The sequence below is a fragment of the Dermochelys coriacea genome, chromosome 10, assembly GCF_009764565.3.
Source record: "Dermochelys coriacea isolate rDerCor1 chromosome 10, rDerCor1.pri.v4, whole genome shotgun sequence".
Classification (NCBI taxonomy): domain Eukaryota; kingdom Metazoa; phylum Chordata; order Testudines; family Dermochelyidae; genus Dermochelys; species Dermochelys coriacea.
Window position 1 is genome coordinate 34,978,884 of NC_050077.1, and position 25,327 is coordinate 35,004,210.

The 25,327-nt window shown below is 43.9% G+C and overlaps 1 protein-coding gene across 2 annotated transcripts in view; it reads left to right on the forward strand.

The window, feature by feature from the left end:
• Positions 1 to 25,327, forward strand: part of DNAAF8 (dynein axonemal assembly factor 8) — a 152,847-nt gene that overhangs the window by 42,175 nt on the left and 85,345 nt on the right. Inside the window, exons 11-13 of one of the 2 annotated variants that reach the window (XM_043493524.1) lie at positions 9,611 to 9,805; positions 12,232 to 12,387; positions 17,939 to 18,133. In XM_043493524.1, the coding sequence (XP_043349459.1) occupies positions 9,611 to 9,805; positions 12,232 to 12,387; positions 17,939 to 18,133 (546 nt within the window). The remainder of the gene's footprint in view (positions 1 to 9,610; positions 9,806 to 12,231; positions 12,388 to 17,938; positions 18,134 to 25,327) is intronic. The other variant, XM_038420719.2, reaches the window with a different exon arrangement.

Here is a 25,327-nt window from a genome sequence, read left to right on the forward strand (position 1 = left end):
CTTGTAGGAATAGTAGCTGAAACATTTTCCTACTGAAGTGCGATTTTTTGCTTTCCTGTGTCTCTAAATCAGACTTTGTAGGTTTAAATTAGATCCTCGTGGCCAAATTCTGTTTTCATTTACACCGTTGATGTATAACTCACGCCAATGTGATTCTGGAGTAACTGAATGCAGAATTTAGCCCTTAATGTTATTTTAACATAGTTTTTTAATTTAAAGTGTGATTATGTTCAGAAACACATCTATGTAAAAATGGTCCAAGCTGTTTCCTGTGCTGAACTTGGCCTGTGTATACTCTTCAGATTCCCATCAGATTTCTTTGCTCTGGTTATGCTGGGATTATACGTAGCAGTGATACATCAAACAGCCACCAGATGGCCCCTTAATACTTCTCTTTTGTCTAATAAAATATTTTCCAATTGTCTGAAACAAGACTAAAATCTCTCTTATTTAATGAAAAAAATAAATTAATTACTACTGCCCTAACTCCAGAATGGCTTAAAAATAAGATAAGTCAATTAAAAATGATGTAGTAAATTCTATTGTGCAAGAACTTTAAGGCTACATTCTCTCTTGTGCTGCCAGTTCAAAGAGGCTAGAAACAAGCTGGATCTGGCCAGCTGAGAATTCCCTTAGCATGGGGGAACTGTTAGCTGGTGCAGTGCCAGTGTATCTGGCTCCTCTGACAGCTTATTATTATTTTTTATGCTGTGCTCATCTGATTTATAATCCCTTAGGGACCATGGGCAATAAGCTAGAGAAGTCCCCAGGCTACTCTAACCTATGCCAGGGCTCAGGATTGCACCCTGGAGATTCAGCAAGTCATAACTGGCAAAGCAGAGACTCCTGGCCTTAAAGTTTTGGCTGAAAAGATAACCAGCTGCAAAGACTGCTGTGGAGTTAGCTCTATTCCTCTTCAGGTTCATACAGTAATGCGAGTTATGGGAGTGAAGACTGGTAAACTGTCGGTCCACGCATTAAAACAAGTCAAGAAGACCTTTAACATCTCGTTATCCAACTGACTCCTGTCAAAGGTTCTTATACCACACCCATCACCATGGTATCTGAGCTGAAAATAGTCATCAATGGTCTGCTTTAATGTGTTATTTGACCGGGTTTTGCAAAAACACTGCTGAGGTGACACTTGCCTCAACCAGAGTGCGCTTAATTATCATTTCAAAACACTAAGGCCCAGACTTTTACAGGTATTTAGGCTTTGCTGTGCTCAGCATTGCAATGCCCAACTGATTGAGGAGCCTACGTCTCATTGTCAAGAGGGACTTAGGCACTTAAGAGCCTTAAATCCATTGATTGTCAGTAGGGTGCTGTGCAGGTCGTAATATAATACATGAATTACACTAGCTGGTCACAGTCCAGGACCCATTGGATGGAGAGTTCCTTTCAGGCTGTCAGCAGTCCATTCCATTTCTATAGAATATAAGCTTTGATTTATTAAAAAAATTAAGATTCTAACCCTTCTGCCTTCTGTGGAGTCTTTCAAGTAGGAGCTGGTGCAGTATTGTCTTCCTGAGTCTGCCAACAAACAGCCTGAAACTAGAGCTATAAGGCTTGACCTAATGTGCATCGAAGTCAAAGGAAAGAGTCCCATGGATTTCATTGGGGGTTGGATCAGTCCTAAGAAAACTGTGAACTTCTCAATTTATCTCAATGGAAATTTAACTCTGAACCTAGCTGGAGATCACTGAAATTGCAGGTCGAAAAGATCATTGTAGCCAGCTAGTCCATCCCCTGAAGGCTTCTCTTATGTTAGATACAGTAGATTCCATTTATTAGAACCCTTTGGTTGTCAGCAAAAAGTTGCTATTATCCAGCAGTTGCTAATAAGCAGAAGGCAGGGTTATGAGGCTACAGCTGGGAAAGGAAACACTGGGGCATGCCTTCCTTGGCTGCAGCCTGCAAACCTACCTCTTGGGCTGGGGACTGCAGCCTGGATGCTGAGGCTTTCTATGGCGAGCAGGGATGCTGGAGGCCCCAGAGGCTGCACTATACCTTTCCCTGTGCTCTCCATGGGTCTGGGCTCAGGCACATTTCAGTGCTTCTTTCTGTGCATGCAGTCGCTTGGCAGGGCACAGCCCGGAAAGGGTAGGGAGAGGTGCCATGCAGCTCCAACAGCTGGGCTGCAGCCACCTTCCCTGCTACTGCCCAGCCCACAGCTTTGTCTCCTAGCCTACAGTCCCTTACCTCCTGTGCACTCCCTGTGCTCAGGCAGGTTTGCAGGGCTGCAGCCAGAGAAGGTATAGCCTATCACTTTCTTCCCTTGCTGCAGCCTTGCAAATCTGCCTACAGGCCAAAAAAAGAAGTTGCTAATAAGCGGCATGCCTTTTGCCAATATCCAAATCCCATTAATCCTGCTGTGAATGGGACGGGATTGGTTCCCAGCAATATGTTGCCATTAAGCAGAAGTTACTAATATCAGCACTGCTATTCTGTGGAATCTACTATACATTTATGGTCCCCATTGCCATAGTATTTGATCACCACACAATTTTTAACAAATTCCTCCTCATGACACCCGGTGAGGTGAAGAAGTCCTGTATTCCCATTTCATAAATGTGAAACTGAGGCAGAGAGACCAAATGACTTTTCTGAGGTCATATAGGAAATCTGAAGTGGAGCAGGTCTCCCTAGGTCTCCCTAGACCCAGGCAAGCAACCTGACTCATTGCACTACTCTTCCCCTGTCTCCGGTTTTCCACATTCAAAACAACAGCCAGTTACATGTGCAGAGCTGACGATTCTGGGTGCTCCCTACAGTACCTTCTTCAGTGCTTTGTTAGGTGACTTAAGGAAGGGTGAGAGCTCCATTGCTTGGGACACTATGCATAGTCAGCTTGTTCTCACCATTAGGAAGCTGTGCCTGATTGTCAGTCCTTAATTTCCTTATCTTAATATAATCCTTCTGCCAGGTGGAGCCGGCAGCAACCAGGGCCGGGTTCCTTTCCAACAATACAACACAGAACTGGCTCAAGCCGCCACCCAATAACCTGAGAAAATTACATACCACCCCTGGGCACCTCTGAGAGGCAATACTTCCCCACTCGCAAGCACTGTTTGTAGGAATTTGTAGGATTTCAAATGGTCTAGTTGAGGTTTTAAAGTGGAAAAATCCTGCAATTATGATTATTTTAAAAAGTATGTAGCTGTGTAAGGCTGCACGATGAGCACCTGCAACTCCCTCGGAAGTTACTGGCAATTACAGGTGCTCAGCACCTCTGGGGATCAGGTGCAGAGATAAGTCATATCCCCTGCCCTGAAGAGCTTACAGCCTAAGACAAGACCTGTTGGAAAAATCAATACAACAACAGATTGGCCCTTGCAGATGAAAACGAGAAGGCTTGATCTGGCAAAATGCTGAGTGCTCTCGGGTTCCAGTGAAACCAGTGGAAGTTGAGGGCACTTGGCACCACACCGCAGTGTTCCACACTTTTCTGGATTGAGCCCATATTGTCTTGGAGGAGCATCATTTTAAAGCTGGCCCATTTACCCAGCTAGCCCTCTGTGATTAGTACAGGAAGAGCCGTGTGTACAATGGCCACACCCTCTCATTCCATCTTTAATGCCCCACCCTTCACAGCCGGTTGGCCTTTCTTGCAAGGACACCGTCAGCTTAAAAATCAGACCCCTCTGTGCAAATGTTTTACTTGCCATCACTACAAGTATCGCGTAACTAGGTAATGGGCCAGCTCCCCTTTGCTCTCCCCCAATCCTGGAGTTGGCTGTGTGCAAGGCTGGGACTTCAGCATAAGTTACAGCATTGCTGCTAACAGTCCAAGGGATCAAAATGGTGCAGTGCAGGGGATCTTGACCATGCCCCTTTTCTGCATCCGGATGGGAGCCTCAGACTCTTTGCATGAGGGTGATCCTCCCGAAGGCAGGTGCCCCTGCTTCATGGCCTTACTGCAAGAGAGGAGCTGGTCCTATGACTACAGAGATCAAGGGGAAAATGTCCTTTTTTTTTTTTCACCTGTGTTTACTTCGTGTATTTGACAGCCCTTTAGTTTCCCTGTTTCCCTCTCTAGAGAGCCAGGTTCACCCTGCTCCTCCACAGACTCCCTGAGTGAACTTGAACAAGCATCAATTCCCAATCTGTCCCAATCTGGATTGTTTATTTTCAGTGGGGAGGATAACCCTTCCCTTCCTCACAGGTGTGTTGCGAGGATAAAGACATTAAAGATTGTGAGCTGCTCAGGTATCCAGTTATGGGGGCCATGTGAGTAGATCTAATCAATCACTATCCCCCTTCGTTTGTGTGAGTCTCTTACAGAGCAACAAGGGAAGGCTCTCTATATATATATACTCAACAGGAAAACGTGCTTGTGAAAGCTACAAATATTAAACTATACCCAGGGTTGAGGGCGTATTTCAAGTCGCGTATAGTGTTGGCCTGATGCCATGTTAGAAATGGAAGAAGAGAAGTATTTAAACACAGTATATGCTTCAGGAGGCAGTGGGGCCTGGTGAATAGGACACTCGACTGGATCTCAGGACACAAGGATTTTATTCCCAGCTCTGCTATTGGCCTGCTGGGTGACCTTAGGCATGTCATTTCCACAACTTGTGCTCCTCAGTTTCCCTATCTGTAAAATAGGAATGGTGATGGTACTGACCTTGCTTGAGTAGTGCATTGAGAACTCCAGATGCAAAGCACTATAAGGGAGCCAGGTGTTATTTGGGCTGCCCAGCCAATAATGGCTTTGAAATAATTCTGTTTCTGGAATGTGTAAAGGAAGGAAAGAGATGAAATGTCAATATTTTTCCTTAATGTTGTGCTGTCCATCTTCAGAATGCTTTACAGAACTTAGCTATTTAATCCTCCTGTCAGGTAGCTAAGTCAGGAGTGCTATCCCGTTTTTAAAGGTGGAGAGATGGAGGGAGAGAGGCTAAGTGGTGTATAGAAGGAATCAGGCTTAGAGTCAGGATTAGGACCCGAGTACCTGGTTCCCAGTCCTCTGCTCAGATCACTGTATCACCTCTCCCAGAGTAAAGCCCTCGAGTTCACCCACTAGAATGTGTGTTGGGCAGAGAAATCTCTTCCATACATGTTTGTTTATTTTCAAAGAGATAAAAATCATTAAGTTGTGTCAGTCTTAGGGAAGGAAGAGGAGAGGCTGGCCTTTATGGTTGGCAAAGTCATTTGACCTGTTTGTTTGTTTCAGCCACTTATTGCATCTTGTCACTAACCAAGATCGTAAGCTCGTTGGGCAAGGACTCTCTTTTTCCTTCACATTTGTGTGACACACAGCCCAATGGGCTGTGATCCCTGCTCAGCCTCTCCAGTGCTAATGTAATATGAAGAATAAATAACCATCTCAGGAAAGGAGCTCTCCATCTTGTATTCTAGAAAGCAAACAAAATCAAACGGTGTGCTTTTGTTCCCACTTCTACCGGTTTATACCAACATGACGGCATTGACTTTGATGGAGTTCTTCCTGATTTACTCTCATGTAAGGGAGACAAGAATCAGGCCCTGTTATATTTTGGTTGGGCGCAAGATCCTGGAAAATGGGAATTTTCACCTAAAGATGTTCAAGATAAGATGTGCTAAGTGAGGCCCTTTTGCGGCAGATCTGCTGGTATGGAAGAACAATCAGAGTGAGGACTCTCAGAGCAGCTGAAAGTGGAAAATACAGTGAGATTTCCAGTCTGGTTTTGTATCCCTGTGGTTTGGAAATCATTCTGAAGAGCATCAGAACATATGAGAGCTGTTCTTTGAGGTTTGCTGATCACTAGTCCCTTCTGATCCATTCATAACATCTCAGAGTCTGACTAGAAATATATTGGTAGAGTGAGAGGTCTCTCATAACTAGTAGCTCAGGAATGGCCAACAGGATGCTTGCTTCCAGAAACGGTGTCAAGAGAGCCCATGCTGAGCCAGATCCTGGCAACACATCAGAAAGACAGCACAGCAAGGGCAGTGGCACATACCAGCAGCATCCAGAAAGGAGGGTTTCTGACAGCACAGAATACCATTGGTTAGGCCAGGTAACACTGCAGTCAGGCTCTGCATGTGGTTGCTGTCCTCAGGAGCAATTGTTTAGTGCAATGGAGCCCTCTTGTTTACTGCAGATAGCAGAGGAAGTGTATGCTCTATTTGGCCAATAACATCTGTTTACCCTGTAACCATACCCCTGTTGCCAAGGTATACAGCCAACAGCACAAGCAATGTATATGTGCCAGTGCGTGCTTCGGCCAGATCCTTGGCTCTGATTTGGTCTCTTTGCACTGCTTTGGTGGCACAAAGTAGCCATTAAACTGCCCTGCCTGGACAGTTGAGGATTCCCCTGGGGTGAGTGAGTCCTCAAGTGCGATAGAGACAGTGTAGCTGGCTCTACACCACACCCCTTCATAGCCCCAGCATGGGGGGATATCAAGGAAGTGGCCAGCGGGAGAGGGATGTGTATGGAGCACTGCTATGCTCCAACTATTCCCAGCTTGTGTATCAGCCCTTTGGGTTATAGCAGCCCTGAGAAGGGTGCTGTATGTTGCATCAGGGGTTGACCCAGCCCCTCCAGGCTTCACAACTGGGGGAACATGAAGCTTGTATAAAACCATATCCCCCTGCTCTGGGTCCTGTGCTGTGCAGGGCTGTGTGCAACAGCAGGATCCCACCTGCACCTTCACAGCGCCATAATTGTATTGCATAGACGTGTATAGACACAGGAAGGCGTTAGCCCTCTCGGGCTCCCACAGAGGGAAGAATGGCTAATTCCAAATCTTATCGTACTTCCCAATCAGGAGAGACGATCTCTTTCAAGCTAGAGCCTGAGAATAATAGTAGAGAAAAAAAGCTATTCCTAGCAAGGAAATGTCTGCTTTCAATTTAAACAACCTAACACAATATGCAATGCCTGGACCAAATTGGAGAGCTGTGTAAAAGGGATGATAGCAACAAATAAAGCTTCTGTTTCTCAGATTCTTGAATTTCTGAAGTCTTATTTTGGCAATGCTTTAGAATTATCTACTTTGGAGGTTTATACCTCATCCATTTCAACAATCTAAAGTATGGTTCAGGTCAGAAAATCTCTGTACCATCCTGACACGATTATATTTCTCAGCTCAGTAACCTCAGAATGGTTAATATTCAGAAAACCTCTCCTGTTATCAAGTGTGAGTCCAGTGCTAAAGTGCATTAACAGAAAGACCATTCAGACCATTAATGTCAATCTTACAATTCTTTTCATTATTAAATGTTGCCATCCTAATTACAATATGTTCTGCCAGTTTAATACAGGAAATTCAGACAATTTCTCATTCTTATCCATTGCTTCCATTCTGCACTGATAAAGCAGTTCTCTGGCTGATTGCAGGATTTATTCCACAATTTAATGTGTAGTTTGAAATTGACTAACGGATGGTATTGCCATCATTTTTTCCTTTCCCCAAAGAATGGGAAAGAACAAACACTTGACATTTCTGATATGTCTTCATCCACCACTAGAAATTAGGAAGCCATGAAAGAATGTTAGCTGCATTTCATTGGAGAGATGGACATGATTGCTAAGGGGAACAACTGCATTTCGTAGCTGGTTAAAGCACAGCTCTATCCAGTTTCCAGGCTTATGAAAACAGACACATGGCAATGCCTTCTGCACACTTGCTTTTTTCTGTGCATGAATACTGTGTACTGTAAGAGGTCATGCAAGGCTGGAGCCATTTTAACATGGAGCGAATAGAGACTTCATTAGAGGAATTAGCTAAAGCTGCTAAAGTACCTAGAAATCAGTTCACATTTACAAATGTACAGCTGATGCATCATTTGGCAGACAATTTCTGCAGTCGGTAATTTGCCACTCATCAGGGATTGCCTGTTAAATCCCCACGATCCAGGCTGTGGGGAGGATGACATAGAAAGATAAATTTAGACTTGGCTGTTTTATGAATCCTCCAGCCAGTATGGAATAAGACCTATTCCATCCACAGTCTCTACAAATAAAGGATACATCTTCATTTCTTTAATCAGGAAGCCACTTTCCTCCTCTTCAATGTGAAGTACACCCTAATTTAGTCCTCACTGCTATGAACTCTGTTTAACACTGCGAAGACTGTAGCACAGCAGGACCTGACATTTAATCTCATCTTTACCCAACGTTGGTGTGAATTTAATGCTGGATTGAGAGCCCTGGAGTCCCAAAGCTCCTGGTTAGCCACATAAAAGATACAGCTATACAAGGTCCTCCTCTAATGGGCCTCACTCGTGACTGGGAGAGACCCCCAGAAGGACAGAGAGATGAGTTCGCTCTGTGCTGAGAGTACCAGCTATGATCATGGTTTTATACCCCTGGATACACTGGATTTACCTAACAGCCTTTCATTTGTTACCAATCCAGAATGGAGTCCAGCTGTCTACTTAGGGGTGAAAGGTCTCAGATCTGTTTACCAGTGAACCATTCTGCCTCCCCACTCCTCGCCCAGTAACATCCAACCATCTAAAAATCTCAACAGGACCTGCCCATATTAGAGCAACAGGAGCTGTTTGGCCAATCCAATATATGGACTTGTTGAAAGGAAATTTGCAAAATGGCCAACTCTCCTTTCCAAGAACTGATTTAATAATTTTATTAAAATGATGTTAAGATAAAAAGAAAATGGTACAGAGTTTAAGCGTAGAAGTTTCTGGTTATCAGGGAATAAGGTACAGATTATCAAGGGGTGCAAAGATCTACAAACAGCATCGTTTACCAATTAGAGCCATTTTCTTGGAAACGCATTGTTCATCTTGGCCAACAAACTTGTATCCACTAAGCTTTAGCCCGATGGGATTGATAACCAGCTCTGACACAAAGCCAAGAGAGCTGAGGATGAAAATGCACAGTTCCATTGCGATTGTGTGCTCAGCTTGCACTGTAAAGTTCACCACATGCTGCAGTGAGGACAGATTAAAAGTTACCTGTGTGTTTTATTTAGGTTGCAAGAAATTAAGTGATGCAGTGTTTCAGAGCATACTGAATGCATGTTACCGGAAAACTGGTAATGGCCAATGCAAAAGTGTGAGAATTGCATTTGGAAAAAAAAAAAGGGTGGGGAAGGGATTCTTCCCCTAATTGACAAAATACCAATGCTCAGTTATAACCAAGGTGATGAGGTGAGAGTTCACTTAAATATACATGATAGATCAGCGAGATTTGTTAGGCGGAGCAGACAGTAATACAAGCTCTATCACTCTTATCAGCATTTCCCTGATAAGTAATTAACATTTAAGGTTGATGATGAATACTGAATGACTCCAGTCATACTACCTCTGGCTGTGATCTCATTAGCTTCCACAAGCTAAGCAGTGTTAGGCCTACTCCAGACATGGATGAGAGAGCTCTAAGGAAAGCCCAGCATGCTACAGGAAGTGGCGCTGGGAACTCTATAGGTCAGTATAGAATCAATGCCCAGCATGGAGCTAGGAGGTGTTAGGTTGCTAGAGGTGCCGTCTCTTGGATAAAATGTAAAAGTGAAGCTGTAAACATGCATGTTGCTATAGATTTATTACTGCCACCTGCCATGGTAGCATTCAGCCAGTTGTATTGATCTAAATCAATATATTCTTTTGTTTCAGGCCTCATAATACCAATTAGTTTAATGTTCCCACTCTCCTTCAACAGGAAGCTTCTTATTTGCCAGCTATTAACACGTTGCCTAGTGCAGACAGCGTTAATGGTGAGATGCTTCTCATGACGATTTGGCTCGCCAGTTGTGGACAAGTAGCCGCATGTGGTCAGCACAGTGGACGCTTCCCAGACACTGTCTTGACAGCAGCCAGCATCTACCAAGCTCTTGTTACCTGGCTTCTCTCCCTGGTGAGTTACACAGTGTGAAATGCTACAGAATCAGGCTCCCCACATTTTGTCCACCAGAAAAATATCAAGGTGGGGGAAAAATGTATCATCCTCTTAACACTTCTCCTTCCTCTACCACAATAGACAATGGCTGACCCAAACAAGGTAAAATCATGTCCCGATCCAGCTCAACTTGAAGCAATTGGAGAGACTCCCATTGAGGTCAGTGGGAGCTGGATCAGTCCCTGAGTTTGCAAAGAGCATGTAACAGGAACAAAAATGAAAATCAGAAGAACACTGAAATCTTGTCCCTCCACATTTAAAAAATCCCCAGTAGCCAACTGCTACAGAAATTCCCTTGGTGGAGGCAGTGGCAGTGCTATTCCCAGTGATGCAATTGCTCCACGCAGGGTGTTGGAAATGTGCCCGAGCCCTGTATTGAGAGTGCATTTTTAAAGGCATTTATCTCACTTGGAATAATAGCTTTATGTTACACATGGAATAAGCAGCAGGGTCTATAAATCCATCTAGAGATCCCAGCAATGGCATAAACCATGGGAACATAAAGTAAGGGGCTTGTGTAGTCACCAGAGTCCTGAGATGGAATTAGAGCCTCATAATTCAAAAGTTGCCTGTTTTTTCATCTCATATGGTACATGATCCAAGTCAGGGAATCTGGCCTTGCCCAGGCTGCCACTCCCTTCTGTGGCTACTCTCCCTGTCTTTTTCCCATTGCGTCTCCTTCTCTCTCCTCTCCCCCATGCCCAAGCTCTCAGGTCTCCTGCTACTTCTTCCTCCTCTTGCTGCCATCTCTTTCCTGGTGTTTTCCATTTTCCAGAATGTTAGGAACCATTAGGAAGGGGATAGACAAAAAGACAGTAAATATCATAACACCACTATATAAATCCATAGTACTCCCACACTTTGAATACTCCATCCAGTTCTGGTCGCCCCATCTCAAAAAAGATACATGAGAATTGGAAAAGGTACAGAGAAGGGCGACAAAAATGATTAAGGGTATGGAACAGTTTCCATATGAGGAGAGATTAAAAAGACTGGGATTGTTCAGCTTGGAAAAGAGACGAATAAGGGGGGATGTGATAGAGGTCTATAAAATCATGACTGCTGTGGAGAAAGTGAATAAGGAAGTGTTATTTTCCCCTTCACATAACACAAGAACTAGGGGTCACCCAATTAAATCAATAGGAAGAAGGTTTAAAACAAACAAAAGGAAGTATTTCTTCATGCAATGCACAGTCAACCTGTGGAACTTGTTGCCAGGTGATGTTGTGAAGACCAAAAGTGTAACTGGGTTCAAGAAAGAATTAGATAAGTTCAAGGAGGACAGGTCCATCAATGACTATTAGCCAAGATGGTCAGGGATGGAACCCCATGCTCTGGGTGTTCCTAAGCCTCTGACTGCCAGAAGCTGGGGCTGGATGAAAGGGGATAGGTCTCTTGATAATTGCCCCTGTTCTGTTCATTCACTCTGAAGCACCTGGCACTGTCAGAAGACAGGACACTGGGCTAGATGGACCATTGGTCTCATCCAGTACGGCTATTCTTATGTTCTTATGTCCCTGTCAGAGCTCTTTTTTGTCTCCTTTCCACCATGAATAGCAAGGTCTTTCACTGCAATCCATGTGCTGAAATTCATCATACTTCTTCAGGATTTTATGAGCCTTACAGCTCTTGTCTTGGCCAATAAGGTGTTTATGAATCCAGAGCTTTGTCTCTGGAAATAAACTGATATGCTTGATACCTGTTGTTCATTATCAGTCTGGCTTTATATCCTTCTCATTTCAGATTAAATCTGTATGTTAAAAAAATAGAATACTTCCCTCTGCAACAAAAAATATAATCTATTTTTTTTTAAAAAACAGCCTTGGTCTAAGTAAAACAGGAAAGTGACTGATGCATTTGTGGCTATTACTGATCGTTACTTGGGAATATGAAGGCTTATTAAAGAACCTTGTGCTAGCTCCTTATAATGGCATAATCACTTGGCATTGATTTTGAGCAGAGATTGTATTGATCTTATTATCATTAATAAAGGCAGCGTACAGTGCTGCTGTGGGCTATGAGCCTGCAGCACAGTGTTGACAGGGACTCTCTGTTCTCATTTCTTGCTAGGCTAGGGAGCTAATACAAGCAGCACGTCTCTCTTGCTCTTGCATAGCTGACTGAGTGCACAGTTTTCAGGTTACGGGGGTCCTTCCTGGGAAGATAAATCCCATGACCTAACACCACCTATTATTCCTATTTAATTTGGCCTTTATAATGTTACTGCTGGCTAAACCTTAGCTATTCCATTAGTCAAGCTAGATACAAGCTATCTCCACTCAAAAGCAGCCAAGTTAGATGAAGGGGTATTGTCACTCCCTTTCCGAAAAGGCCATCATGCAGCAGGGTGTAACATGAAAGCATCTGTTCAAATGAATTTACAGGTACCTCCCTTGAAAGTGAAAGGTGGGCTCAAAGCCCCGTTTCAGGTGCTGGGTCTGCAGCAGGTCTGGCGAGAGGATGGGCTGGCACTCTACGCTTGCCTAAATCCAGCAGACGAATCTCTGGCACAGAACAGCACCAAGATCCGGAAGCATAAAGTGAGTGGCAACACTTTGACATGTCCATTACCCAGAAATGCTCTGGTATTTATTAAGAGCCAGATTTGAATATCCTGACTCCAGCTGAGACCCTTAGGAGCCAGCGTAGTTTAGAACCGCCCATACGCTGCTCTAAATCACACCAGGAGCGGCCAGCTCAGGATTGTGGGAGCAGACAGGTGACTTACGGACACTCTACTCTATTTCCCACTCTGCTCTTCTCACCTGCGCCGAGTTTGAAATCTGCAGCTCAGAATACATCCCCATACGTCAATGACCTTTTGTCTGTTTGCTGCACATTAGCTGGCCAATATATCTCCAGTGGCTGTCAATACCCAGTGTAGAAATCTTTATCCAGCAGTCAAAGAAGGAAAGCTTGTTTGACCTGCAGGGTGGTTTTGTGGTTGTATTTTTACTATGTGAAAATGTTGCTTAAGAGGGCATATTGTCTTGCTGTTAAATTCACAGGACTTGGAATCCAAAGCCCTGGTTTCCGTTCCTGGTCAGTTCAATATTAGGTGATAATCTAGTCCTCTTAACCATTTTCTTACTGAATGATGTAGCAGGAACATCTTGGAAACACACTTTTCCTTGGTGTCCCAGTGCACCTATCTTCTGAAGGCCACGTTTGAATGAACATTCTGTATATAATCACTGCTGAGCCATTGACTCTAGCCCTTTGCTAGGTTGGGGAGGACTGGCAGCTCTCTGGTGGCACAAAACAGCTCTAAAGATGGTGTAGCTAGCCAGTGGCAGATCTCTCAGTCACAGGGGGTGCTTGAGTGGCACAGAGTCACAGTCACAGCTTCTGTGCAACCCCACTTAGTGGCTGCTGATGTGGCCAGGGAAAAGGTGCCATGGCTGGATCCTGGAAATCCCTGGCTGCCAGAATGACCCCTTGGGGCCATGAGCAGCCCTCATGCTGTTCTAACTTGCACCAGAGATCCAGCCTGGCACATCACAACCTCCAGATCAAAGGCCAGGGGTGGGGGTGGGGTGCAAATCTGGGTTTATAACCCATTCCGCTGCTCAGATGAAGTGAGTGCTCCTCATCCACAGCTGAGGAGCTGGCTGCCTGTGAGCAGGGAACACTAAATTTCCCATGAAGTATCATAAAGCTAGCCTGGAATATGACAGCTGTGGCTGCAAAGCTTTGCAAATATGTGACTGACGCTGACAACTAATGTCATAAAACACTGCACAAGAGACAATAAGCAAATCCTCCTGTTGATGCCTGGGCACTGTGGGGAGAAGCTGCCGGGTGGGTGAGGAAAGGCAGCCTGCTAAACTGCCTAAGGGTATCACAATGATTTCCGCCTTAGGTCCACTGGATCCAAGATAAATGCTTTGAAACACAAGCAAATGGGTGGTAAAGAGACTTACCCCCCCGCCCCCATCCCCTTGCCTTGATACTATCTGTTCACCTCAGCCATGGAGCTGATCAGAGTGTCGAAATAAGTTAACCCCGACCCAACTCAAAAGTCCCATCTGGTGTCGTATAATTGAATGTATTTTGCAGGCTACAGGCCTAGGCTGCTCCGAACATTTGGTGAGGTCAGGAAAGGGGGTTGATTTTATCTCACATTGCCTGCACGTGCTGCATAGAGCTTCCAGTCACAGAAATAAATCATAGAACAATCCTTCCACCCTGCTTGCATGCACTGCCATTAGTACCCAGTTCATCTAATACACACAACGGTGAACACATGAGCCAGCTGGACGGTGTTCCTTAAACTGGGCCTATGCGCAACTGATGTTTCCTCTCGTGAGAGGTCTGCTCTCATTACAGAGGATCCAGCATATGCCCTTCCCTACAACACTGCCTTTGTTATTCCTGCTTTCTTCAGACACTTGTACAGCGGCTCTTGGTTCCCTTGTCAGTGATGTAAGCTGATGGGAACTATTAAAAACTTTCAAAAATGTCAGATGCAGCAGAGACAATGAAAACAAAAGCAACTCACTGCTGCCTCTCTTATTGTTCTCCTTATCAGCAGCAGCTATTCCTGGAGAGAAAGCTGGCAGATTTCACTGTTCAGACTCTCCGCTCTAGTCTCTTGCTGCAGTGCTAATGTGTAGTATCTTACCTGGCAACATGAGATAACAGTATTCCTCTCTTGCAGCAGTTAACATTCCTCGTTCTAGTTGTTTCTTATGGAAACAATGGCAATTAGTCATCGGGGCTTAGCTTAATTTGGTGTGCAAAATCTCATGGTCACTCTGTTGTCCAGGAAAATAACTTTGTTGGTTGTGAGATTCGAGGACAATATGAGTTGTTAATTTTTTTAGATCATCTACAAAAGAATGTACAAGGTCATGGTCAAAATTTAAGTCTAGCACCCGGACATTTTAATGTTCTTAGTTTGAGTAATCCATAGTTCTTTTATTAGTATGGCGAACAGACACATGACTGGCTGTGCAAACTATTAGATACACTTACTGCCCACATGTTATCAAAGAGAAAATGTCTTTCTGTCTATGTATCGGTCTATTGAGCCCATCACAGTAGTATCTGATTCACATCGAGTTAGCCACAGTGGACTGTGATGTTTTTTTCTTTTAATAAAAAGAAAAGGAGTACTTGTGGCACCTTAGAGACTAACAAATTTATTAGAGCATAAGCTTTCGTGAGCTACAGCTCACTTCATCGGATGCATTTATCGGATGAAGTGAGCTGTAGCTCACGAAAGCTTATGCTCTAATAAATTTGTTAGTCTCTAAGGTGCCACAAGTACTCCTTTTCTTTTTGCGAATACAGACTAACACGGCTGCTACTCTGAAACTTTTCTTTTAATATTGTTTCATGAATGTAGTGCTGAAAGGCAGTGGATTGCTAGTCCTGGAAACTGAGGACCTATTTCAGTCCACAGAGCAAGTGTTAACTTCCCTCAGCCTGTCCACTAATATTCCCCAGCCGTGACATGGTGGGACCACTCATAGGTTGAACAGGACATTAAGTCCCATTGGGCCTTGCATTTCTTGTCGCTTTGGCTTGATTGCCAACAGGGAGGCCAGCTGTGGTAGTGACAGTAGTCTTTAAGAGAAGTCAGGGATCAGTCTAACTATGGGGGCCTTCTTTAAGGAGAACAAGCCCATCTTGGCCAACCTGTAGTATTTAACTGCCTAGATGGCTGGTTGTCAGCTAATTGACTAATGAGCACCTGGCCTGATAAAAGGCTGCCATAGTTCAGTTGAGAGGGTTGTTCCTAGAGAGAAGAGGCTCAGAAGAAGAGGTGCTCCCAGAGACACAGGCCCACAAGGAAGATCACTGCTGCTGAACTTTCTTAGTGCAGGGCCGGAAGGACTGAATTATTAACATAGGCGCTGGGAGGAGGCCTGTGGGACTCCTGAATTTAGGCGAGGAGGCTTGTTGGTCTTAGCAGCCAGCTCCTAGAGGAAGGGTAGACTTGAGGGGCTAAAGGATTTGTACTGTGAAAAATAATAAATCAGCCCCCTGGAGGGGGAATCTTGATTTAAGTCGTGGACTGGGAGTAAACCATTGCAATTGCAAGACTGCAAGAGAGAGAGCGTCCCTGCAAGACCAAGGGGTTGTGCTTGAGGGTGGTGCCCTGCCACACTTGTAATAATAATAGTAGTTAGCTCAGACTGCAGAGGTGGACATTTGGCCACTGTGAACTGGACTGACCTGTCCTCTTCATTTCACATAGGCCATTGGATGCTAATGGTTTTTTTCAGGCACTACCAACCTAGAAAGGACACACTCTCCATTCCAATCCCCTGAGCCTTCTGCTTTCTGTTTACCGGGCATTTCATTGGCAGCTGCATGTCTTTTGTTGTTGTCAGATTTTATTTCTCTAGCCCAAAGTCTAATGGTTTCTGAATAAAAATATAACAACAGGCTCCTCAAGGAGGGAACTGCTGTCTTGGGCGGGTCAACCTTTCGATCTCTCAACCATGACAGCATCTTTTGTTTTTAAATCTATTTCTATAAATCAAGCAAATCTTCAAAATTTATCTCCCTCTGTCATCAGCTTTGGTAGCTTTTGGAATGCCAGTTCCTGTCCCCCTTCCAAACAAGTGATTGAAACGAGACAAATTTACCCATTCCCTATACAGATCGGGGTCCTGGAGTTGTCAGAATGATACATTTATCTCTTTTAACCTGTTCATCCTGATAAACAAGATGTATTTAGAGGAATGTCTGATGGGAATCAGATTTTTATGACACATGCTCTTTAAGAATTTAAACGGTGTTTTCAGTTAGGCAGGCTATCACTAAATAAAGCAACCTGATTGTTTTCTATACATTTGCTAACACTAAACAATTTTGTGGTGCATGAAAATAACTTCCATAGAGTCTCTGTCATTGAATGAGCTGAGGATTGAGTCTGAGACCTTTACAGTTTGTGCTTTTGTTTGAAGGTACGAGAACAGATGCTAGAGAGAAGATATTTTGCATAACTATTAATCCTGATCATTTACAAGCTGGACCTTGTTGGCTGGCCCCTGTTTGGGAAAAGTCTTCTCTCTGGCAGCCCTAGTTGTTTAGAACCAATTTGGAGGGACAAGTGGGTTTAGAGAGGAAACTAAAGAGATCTGTAACTTCCCAACAGTGTAGAACAAAGATTGGGGTTCAGTGATTTTAATAACAATCTTATTAAAAAATCAAATGAATACCACTGTTCAGACCTGTAAAATAGCCCCATGAAAGATTTCTTAAGTGAATATTATACAGCATTAGTCTGATTTATGGTCCCCTTAATGAACTAGTTCCCCCCCCAGCCCCAGGTTCAGAAAGGCAGAATCTGGTTATAATTAAAAGCAGTGATCCTTCACAAAGATTTATGTAATAGTCATCCCCTGGGCTGCAGAACAAGTGGAACACCCCCTGGTCAAAAGAAAGTTACTGGTCACCTTTGGTTGTAGAACACTGATGAGATTCATAGCATTGCCCCTTGGCCAGAACTACTGAAATGATTAGCTGGCTTAGCCATAAAGCTTTATTATGGAGAGCAGCATTGGCCTTAACAACTTCAATTGGCTGTAAAGTCCAGGTATAAAATAACTGAGACATGCTATCCATCACACAGGGCTCCCAGCCTTTTGGGCATCCATACCACTTCAGAACTTGTCTGTGCCTGCCAGTGCCCTCTTCATCCCCCTTCAATTGGAGCTAGCAACCTTCTCTCTACCTTAGTGATGGATTTAGGGTCTCACCTCCATGCTAGTCCCCAGCCTTCCTGCCTCCTGTTTAGTTGTACTGTACTTATATGCAAGGCTAGGTAGAGAGAGAGAGAGCTGAATGAGAGAAAATGCTGGGCAAGTGTTTCATCATTAAAATAGGGAAGGGGTTGTGCTGCTGTTGGGTTTGACAGGTGAGGGGAAGATAGCCAACCAAGTATCAGTGGTAAAGCTGGAAGTATAACTGCTGGTCTGCATTGGGAACTGTGGTAAATTCTCTCCTCCATCTCCCATTTACCTCCAGTCATGCAACATGTGTATAAAAAGCTTCTTGTAAATAATATGTGCTGCTGTCTTGCAGTGCGCTGTTAACTTGAAGGCCGGGCATTTAATCAAATGTCACTGTTTGTAGGCTAAGGAAGCTCTTCGAGGAACATCCATTTTTTACCAGCAGATCTCTACGTACCTCTCCCATACATGGCTTCCAACTGTTATCTGGTGGAGCAGAGAACTGACCAGTCGCCTCCAGAACCAACGATACCCACTCCTTCCGGAGATTCCTGCTGTACGGCTCAACTGCATCACCGCTCTTAACTCTGACCCAAAGGTACTGTCTGTGAACTGTGCGTTTCTATGTTCTACCGTGACTAGGGCCAGTAACAGGTGTTGGCCTTCATCCATTAGGAATCTTTTCCTATGGTCTAGGTAAGGATTTAGGGCTTGATCCTAAGCCCTCTTAGTACTCATAACTCCCATTGCAGTAAGAACATAAGAACAGCCATACTGGGTCAGACCAAAGGTCCATCTAGCCCAGGATCCTATCTTCCAACAGTGGCCAATGCCAGGTGATTAAGAGGGAATGAACAGAACAGGTAATCATCAAGTGATCCATCCCCTGTCACCTTGTGACACTCCATATACACTCCATTGCACTCCATATGCTTTATGAAAATATGCTTATGAATGTGAATATGATGTAACTGGAATATGCTTTATGCAAAAGGTCTCTTGTAAGGTATCATTACAAAGCTTATTATCTACTGAGTGTGTTCATCCTATTTGTTTGCATGTATTATTCCTATGTCTGGAGTCAGGAGAATAAGATATAAACTTGTATTACTGATGTAAACATATTAAGTGGAAGCCATTAAGGGTGCTTCAGAATCAATGAACTGTAAAGGGCTCTGTTTACTTGCAAACCTGCCTGTGTCGTGTGGGCCAGCCCAGGAAGAATGGAGACTAGGGGTCTTACAGTGACACGTGGCCATGTCACCTTATAATGAAGTCCATCTTAAATCTGGTACTTTTCCATTTAGAAGGAGGGGTGGGATCCCAGAGAGACAAAAGATTCCCGCCTTGTACCAAAGCTATAAAAGGGGGTGGAGCAGGACAAAAGGAGGCCAGTCATGAGAAAACCCCTGCTTACCACCTGAGATGTCTGCTGGAACTAACAAGGACTGTACCAGGGGAAAGGATTGGGCCCAGACTAGGAAGGAGTCTGTGAAAGAAGCTTAAGGGAACATCTTTGGGGGTGAGATATTACATGTAATCAGTTTCTTAATGTATTAAGCTTGGACTTGCGTGATTTTGCTTTATTTTGCTGGGTGACTTACTTTGTTCTGTCTGTTATTACTTGAAACCACTTAAATCCTACTTTTTATACTTAATACAATCACTTTTGTTTATTAATAAACCCAGAGTAAGTGATTAATACCTGGGGGAGCAAACAGCTATATATCTCTCTCTATCTGTGTTATAGAGGGCAGACAATTTATGAGTTTACCCTGTATAAGCTTTATACAGAGTAAAACGGATTTATTTGGGGTTTGGATCCCATTAGGAACTGGGTGTCTGGGTGCTGGAGAAGTAACCTGCTGAGCTGTTTTTGGTTAAAGTCTGCAGCTTTGGGGGCGAGGCCCAGACCCTGAGTCTGTGTTGCAGCAGGCTAGTGTGTCTGGCTCAACAAGGCAGGGTTCTGGAGTCCCAAGCTGGCAGGGAAAACGGGCTCAGAGGTAATTTCAGCACATCAGGTGACAGTCTCAAGGGGGTCTCTGTGACTGAAGCCGTCACACACCTATTCCCAGCATCTGGCAAACAGGCTAGGGACACTTCAGAGCATGGGTTTGTGTGACTGCCCATCCTATCCTTCAGTCAATGAGGATTATGAGCGCTCAGCATCTTTTAGGATGAAGCCCTTAGAAATGTATCAGAATAAACTAAGCCTGGGAAGGCATTAACCTTGTACCAAACATGGGCATGTCTAATGATCCATAGGGAGCATAAAGATTAACCCTTTCACCGTTGTCAGGATGTACAGGTCTTCCATAATATCTACTCAAATGAATTAAATGCTAGAAGAATTCATGTGTTTCTGGTTTAATGGACATGTCAGTTTCTTTGAGGGACCTTGGACATTATATAGGACTGGCCCATTCTGTCTAATTGTGAATGATCACAGCTGCATTCAAAGAAACAGTTTTCTGGGACAGATTATGATTGCTACAGGACAAATGTGCCGAGCCTCTTGTTCTCCTAGCATTTCCCTACAGGAGGCAGTCAGAATGTGGCTACCTGCATTTCCTGAGATCCAGGGGGCTCCCAGCACTGCTCATCCCCACAGAGGATGCTATGCTGTGGAGAGGTGAAGCCATGATGCTTACACATTGATAAACAACCAGATGGTTGCATTGGCAGCAATGGTCTTTTTCCTGAAGGTCTAGCAAGGACCACCAGTGAATGTGCTTCTTCTTCCCTTCTCAGATATAATGCATTCAGCCGTTGCTGTCCAAGCTGTGTTCCACTCATTGCCTTCTCGTAACATCAGCAGCATCTGTCAGTCATGTTGTTTTCCCATAATTTCCAGGCCAGTATAAGCACAGATACACAATCCCAGGAAACAGTGGACACTGCAGTGTTGTTTCACGACAGAGCTGATTCCTTTTAAACTGATGCAGTACAATACCTCTTATATAATTCTAATCAGGGGTTAATAGTTACCCAACACCAGTCAATACAAGGAAGAGGTAGGCACTAACATAGCGCTTACAATTTTGCCTATATGACGTTCCACCTCCTTGACTGAAAAGGCAGCTTCTCTCTCATTGATGTGCAGCCAACGTGGGTTCAAGTACTGGCAAGCGCTGAAAAGTTACCCAGTATATTTTACAAGATAAATCTGGTGCTTATTTGTAAGGCATAGAATAAGGCCTTATTTAAATCAGGGAGAGCTTTTATGTCTGTCCCTTATTAGGGGAATTATAAATCATTAGAAATTGAACAGCCAGGCAGCAAACCCATTTTCTGTGTGAGGGATCTATATCAGCCTCGCCTGCTTAGAAGAAATTAAATTAGATAAAAGGCCAGATTTCCCCCTCAATTTCAGGTGCTGAGCACCTCCTGGAATCACTCCCTTAATTATGTGAAGGCCACATCACATCATGTCCCTTTAACCAGGCCAACCCACTTTTAAAACATGAATCTTTCAGTTAAAATTCTGATCTCTCTAAGCAAGCTAGAATCGGCCAGATTCTCAGCTGTTGGGGACTGGTGCTATTGACTATAGTGGAGTCATGCTGATTGACACTAGGGGACAATCTGTCCCAGAGTTACTAAAAGCCAGCACCATATCAGTTTTACATGTGAAATTCAGTGTTCGCTTTAATCAGGCTTGTCAGCTTGAAAACTCTGGTGTAGCATCAGTGATCATTATTATTTATAACTGATATCACAGTGGGGCCCAGAGTCCTAACTAGATTGGCAGCCCATAGTGCAGAGCATTGGACACATGGTTAATAAATACAGAGCTCTGTCCCAGAGACCTTACAGTCTAAAAGACAAGATGCAAAAAGACTGATGAAACAAACAAGTGGACAGGAGTGGGGAGAGAGGAAAATGGGATAAAAAAATGTAATAGGATGCCTTAGTCCAGCCTTGCTCTGTGCACTGCGGGTAACCAGTCAGTAGCATTAATCTTTATACAGATTCTTTGTCAGAGAGAGAGAGAGAGAGAGAGAGAGACAACATTTAGTTTTCAGTCAGTTGGTCCAGTAGCTTCTCAGCAGATTCTGAGTCCCAAAATAGATCACTTTGCCCTTGGTGCCTTACTTTGAAAGTCTCTGTTGTTAATGCTATACATACTTTATATCGATCTGCAGTATTTCATTTTGGATATCCAGAGCAATTTCACAAGGGGATCATTAAAACCCCAGGTTAGGTTAGGCGTGACATAATCCTTGTGGAGATTTGCAATTAGTGTTCCATGTCAGCAAAAAGGTGATTGCTTCATTTTAACATAAAATACAAATAACTGCATCTTCATATTAACCCTTGGGATGCTATGTATTTGTCCTGATAACCTCCTTCCCCTCTCCTGTTCCTTAGTTCCAAGTGAACAAGACTTACCTCCTTAGTACCTCCAGCAGTGCTCTGAGCACAAGTGGGCAGGCAGTCTCATGGTCCTTGCCTGCTTTTTCTTGGCCACTCTGCACAGACTCACCCTGGGCTCCCAGTCTGTGCTAGTTCCCAGCCTACTGGGGAAATCAGGGAAGTGGATTATATCTGGAGCAAATGCCAAGAGAGGATGGGGGCTCCTGCTTGGGGGAGGTGGATCAGAACTTGCTCAGTTGTGAAGCACTGGCTCTGCCTTACTTGCCCATGGTGGAATCCTCCAATAGCTCCACCATAGCCCTGTAAATTAGCTAGTTCCCAGCTGACTTCCACCAACAAGTGAAGGCTTGTTTTCCTTTTTCATGGGATAGTTCTGATTAATCATGGGCCCATCCTGAGTTCCTTACTTTTTACTGAGGCAAGACTCCCATTGACCATGATTGGAGTTTTGGGCCCAGTCCAAATTCTCCTGGGAGTAACTCCACTGAAGCTGAGGATGAGTGTTGTCAAAAAATAACAACACAGCACAATATGGGGTAACAAGAGCACTTGGTGGCTATATGAAGACTGAAGGCATATCACCGAAGGCATACAAAATTCATTGCTGTAGTATTTCTTCACTCTGCTAATGTACAAATACAGCCCCCTAGAAAACAACCTGTCTCCAGAATTTGTGAACAACATGCCACATAAGAGATCTACTCCCATACATACAAAAGACCAAAGCAGAGTCTGAGTTTTCACAGATGTGATCATTCTGGTTTAATGATAGGTATAAATTTCTAGCTGCAACAAAATACATCAGTCCAATACAGATGATACCAGAGTATGCTTCATGTTACAGGAACATAGTCTCTAAAGATCATGAAGAATGGGGAGCCACTTGGGAATTTCTCGGTCTGAACATTCTGAATTCGATCAATTAGGCTTTAGTCTCCCAAGGGAAGAGGTTAAAATCCCCCATCACTTGGGACATTTAAAACAAATCTAGAGAAAGCACAAGAAAATGTATGATGGGGAATTATCTTGCATCAGCAAAATGACCTCCTGGGGCTGTTCTCTGATTAAAATTTAAGAAGCTCTTTCCCAGAGAATATATTAATGGGATATTTGAATAACAGCATTTATATGACACAGCTGACAAGAACTTTTAGAGTTTTGCAATGCCTTATAGATGTAATGTTCATTCTCTTCTCCAAAATATATGCGTTATAATATCTCCCCACTCCTGAATCTCTGCTCTTAGCATGTGACTGACAAATCCCATAGCTGTAGAGTTTTAATGCCTTAAATTGTCTTACCAATAAGTACCATGCACTTACCCCTGGTAAGGGTGAACAGCACCTGCCTCTTATTAGCAGCTTTTACCATCACAACTGATGGAGGAAAACAATGAGGAGTCCTTGTGGCGTCTTAGAGACTAACAAATTTATTTGGGCATAAGTTTTTGAGGGCTAAAACCCACCTCATCAGATGCCTGGATTGGAAAATACAGTAGAGAGGTATAAATACACAGCATATGAAAAGATGGGAATTGCCTTATCAAGTGGGGGGTCAGTGCTAATGAGCCAATTCAATTAAGGTGGAAGTGGGCTGTTCTCAACAGTTGACAAGAAGGGAGGAAAAATCACTTTTGTAGTGTTAATTAATTCAATGTAATCAAGGTGGCCCATTTCAAACAGTTGACAAGAAGGTGTGAGTATCAGCAAGGGGAATATTAGTTTTTGTAGTGACCCATCCACTCCCAGTCTTTATTCAGGCCTAATGCGAGGGTGTCCAGTTTGCAAATTAATTCTAATTCTGCAGTTTCTCGTTGGAGTCTGTTTTTCAAGTTTTTTCGTTGAAGAATTGCCACTTTTAAGTCTGTTATTGAGTGACCAGGGAGATTGAAGTGTTCTCCTACTGGGTTTTGAAAGTTATAATTCTTGATGTTAGATTTGTGTCCATTTATTCTTTTGCATAGAGACTGAGCGGTTTGGCCAATGTACATGGCAGAGTGGCATTGCTGGCACATGATGGCATATACAAGTCTGTGTAGGTGAATGAGCCCCTGATAGTGTGGCTGATGTGGTTAGGTCCTATGATGGTGTCCCTTGAATAGATATGAGGACAGAGCTGGCACTGGGGCTTGTTGCACGGTTTGATTCCTGGGTTAGTGTTTTTGTTGTGTGGTGTGTAGTTGCTGGTGAGTATTTGCTTCAGGTTGGGGGGCTGTCTGTAAGCAAAGACTGGCCTGATGGAGGAGCTCCCTTGCACAACTGCTGCTACCATCACATCAGCATTTAATCATCTTCACTGACATCTTCACCTGATTCTCATTAAGTTCTTGGCTGCAGAGCTGTTCTTGGCTGCAGAGCTGCTCTAACTGTTTTCTGTCAAACAAATAAATAAAAATTGCATTAAGTAATGTGGTCTGGGCTCAGCGCCTCACAGATCTTCAGATGTTTTATTAATCTTTTTCTGCTGCCTGTACTCTCTCTTTCTCTCTTCTTTTCACACAGTCTGAGAAACAGTCTAGTGGCTTCAAGCTACGCCCCAGGTGTGGACATATCGGGTCCTTCATGTATGGATATGACAGTTACCTGAGATGCCTTGGGTGCTCCATGACTTGGCTGGATGTGGGATCTGAGAGCTCTCAGGTCCCAGTGTGTGCCTCAGGGCTGTGCTGCCCTCCTCTGAAGCTTCTGTTAAGCCTCATGCCAAATCTTCAAGGGTTTTGTTATCAAGCATCTGAGCTGGGCATTAGGACTTTGCCTTAATGCACGTATAATAGGATCGACCCTCCACAAGAGTGCTTCGGCATCTTCAGAGTGATCGGCCTGTTCCAGTTGCAGTCACTGGAGGATGCTGAAAGATTGGCATGCTTGATGCCTGCCCTGGATGGTGATGGATTGCAAGGCCAAGGCACCACCTCTCTCAAAGCACAGATCAAAATCCTAATCAAGGAGTGCTACTCACCTGCATCAGTAACACCTCAGCAGTCCTTGATTAGTCAAGGCCTCCTGCTATTCAGTCTCTTCGTGAGCTGGCACTGAGAGGCCAGCTACCAGGCATTCCTGCACCTATTATAAAACCTGACAAGCTCATCACATTGCCTTAACTTCAGTGCTTATATATGCCTCACATTTCACTTGATTGGTCAGACCACTCACCCAGTGCTGAGTCCACTTGGGGCTGATTCACTCACCCTGTCAGTAACTCAGATGCCCCAGACCCCATATATACAGTGATAATATGGCTGTACAAATGGATGCCTAATTGCAGACTTACAATGAGTTGTTGCATTAACACACTCCAGAATCTCAGTTTACAGTGAAAAAACATGATGAAATCATGACCCCACTGAAGTCAGTGGGAGTTTTGCCATTGGCAAACTTATGGTTGAGAAGCTGACCTTCGGAATATGACCCAAATG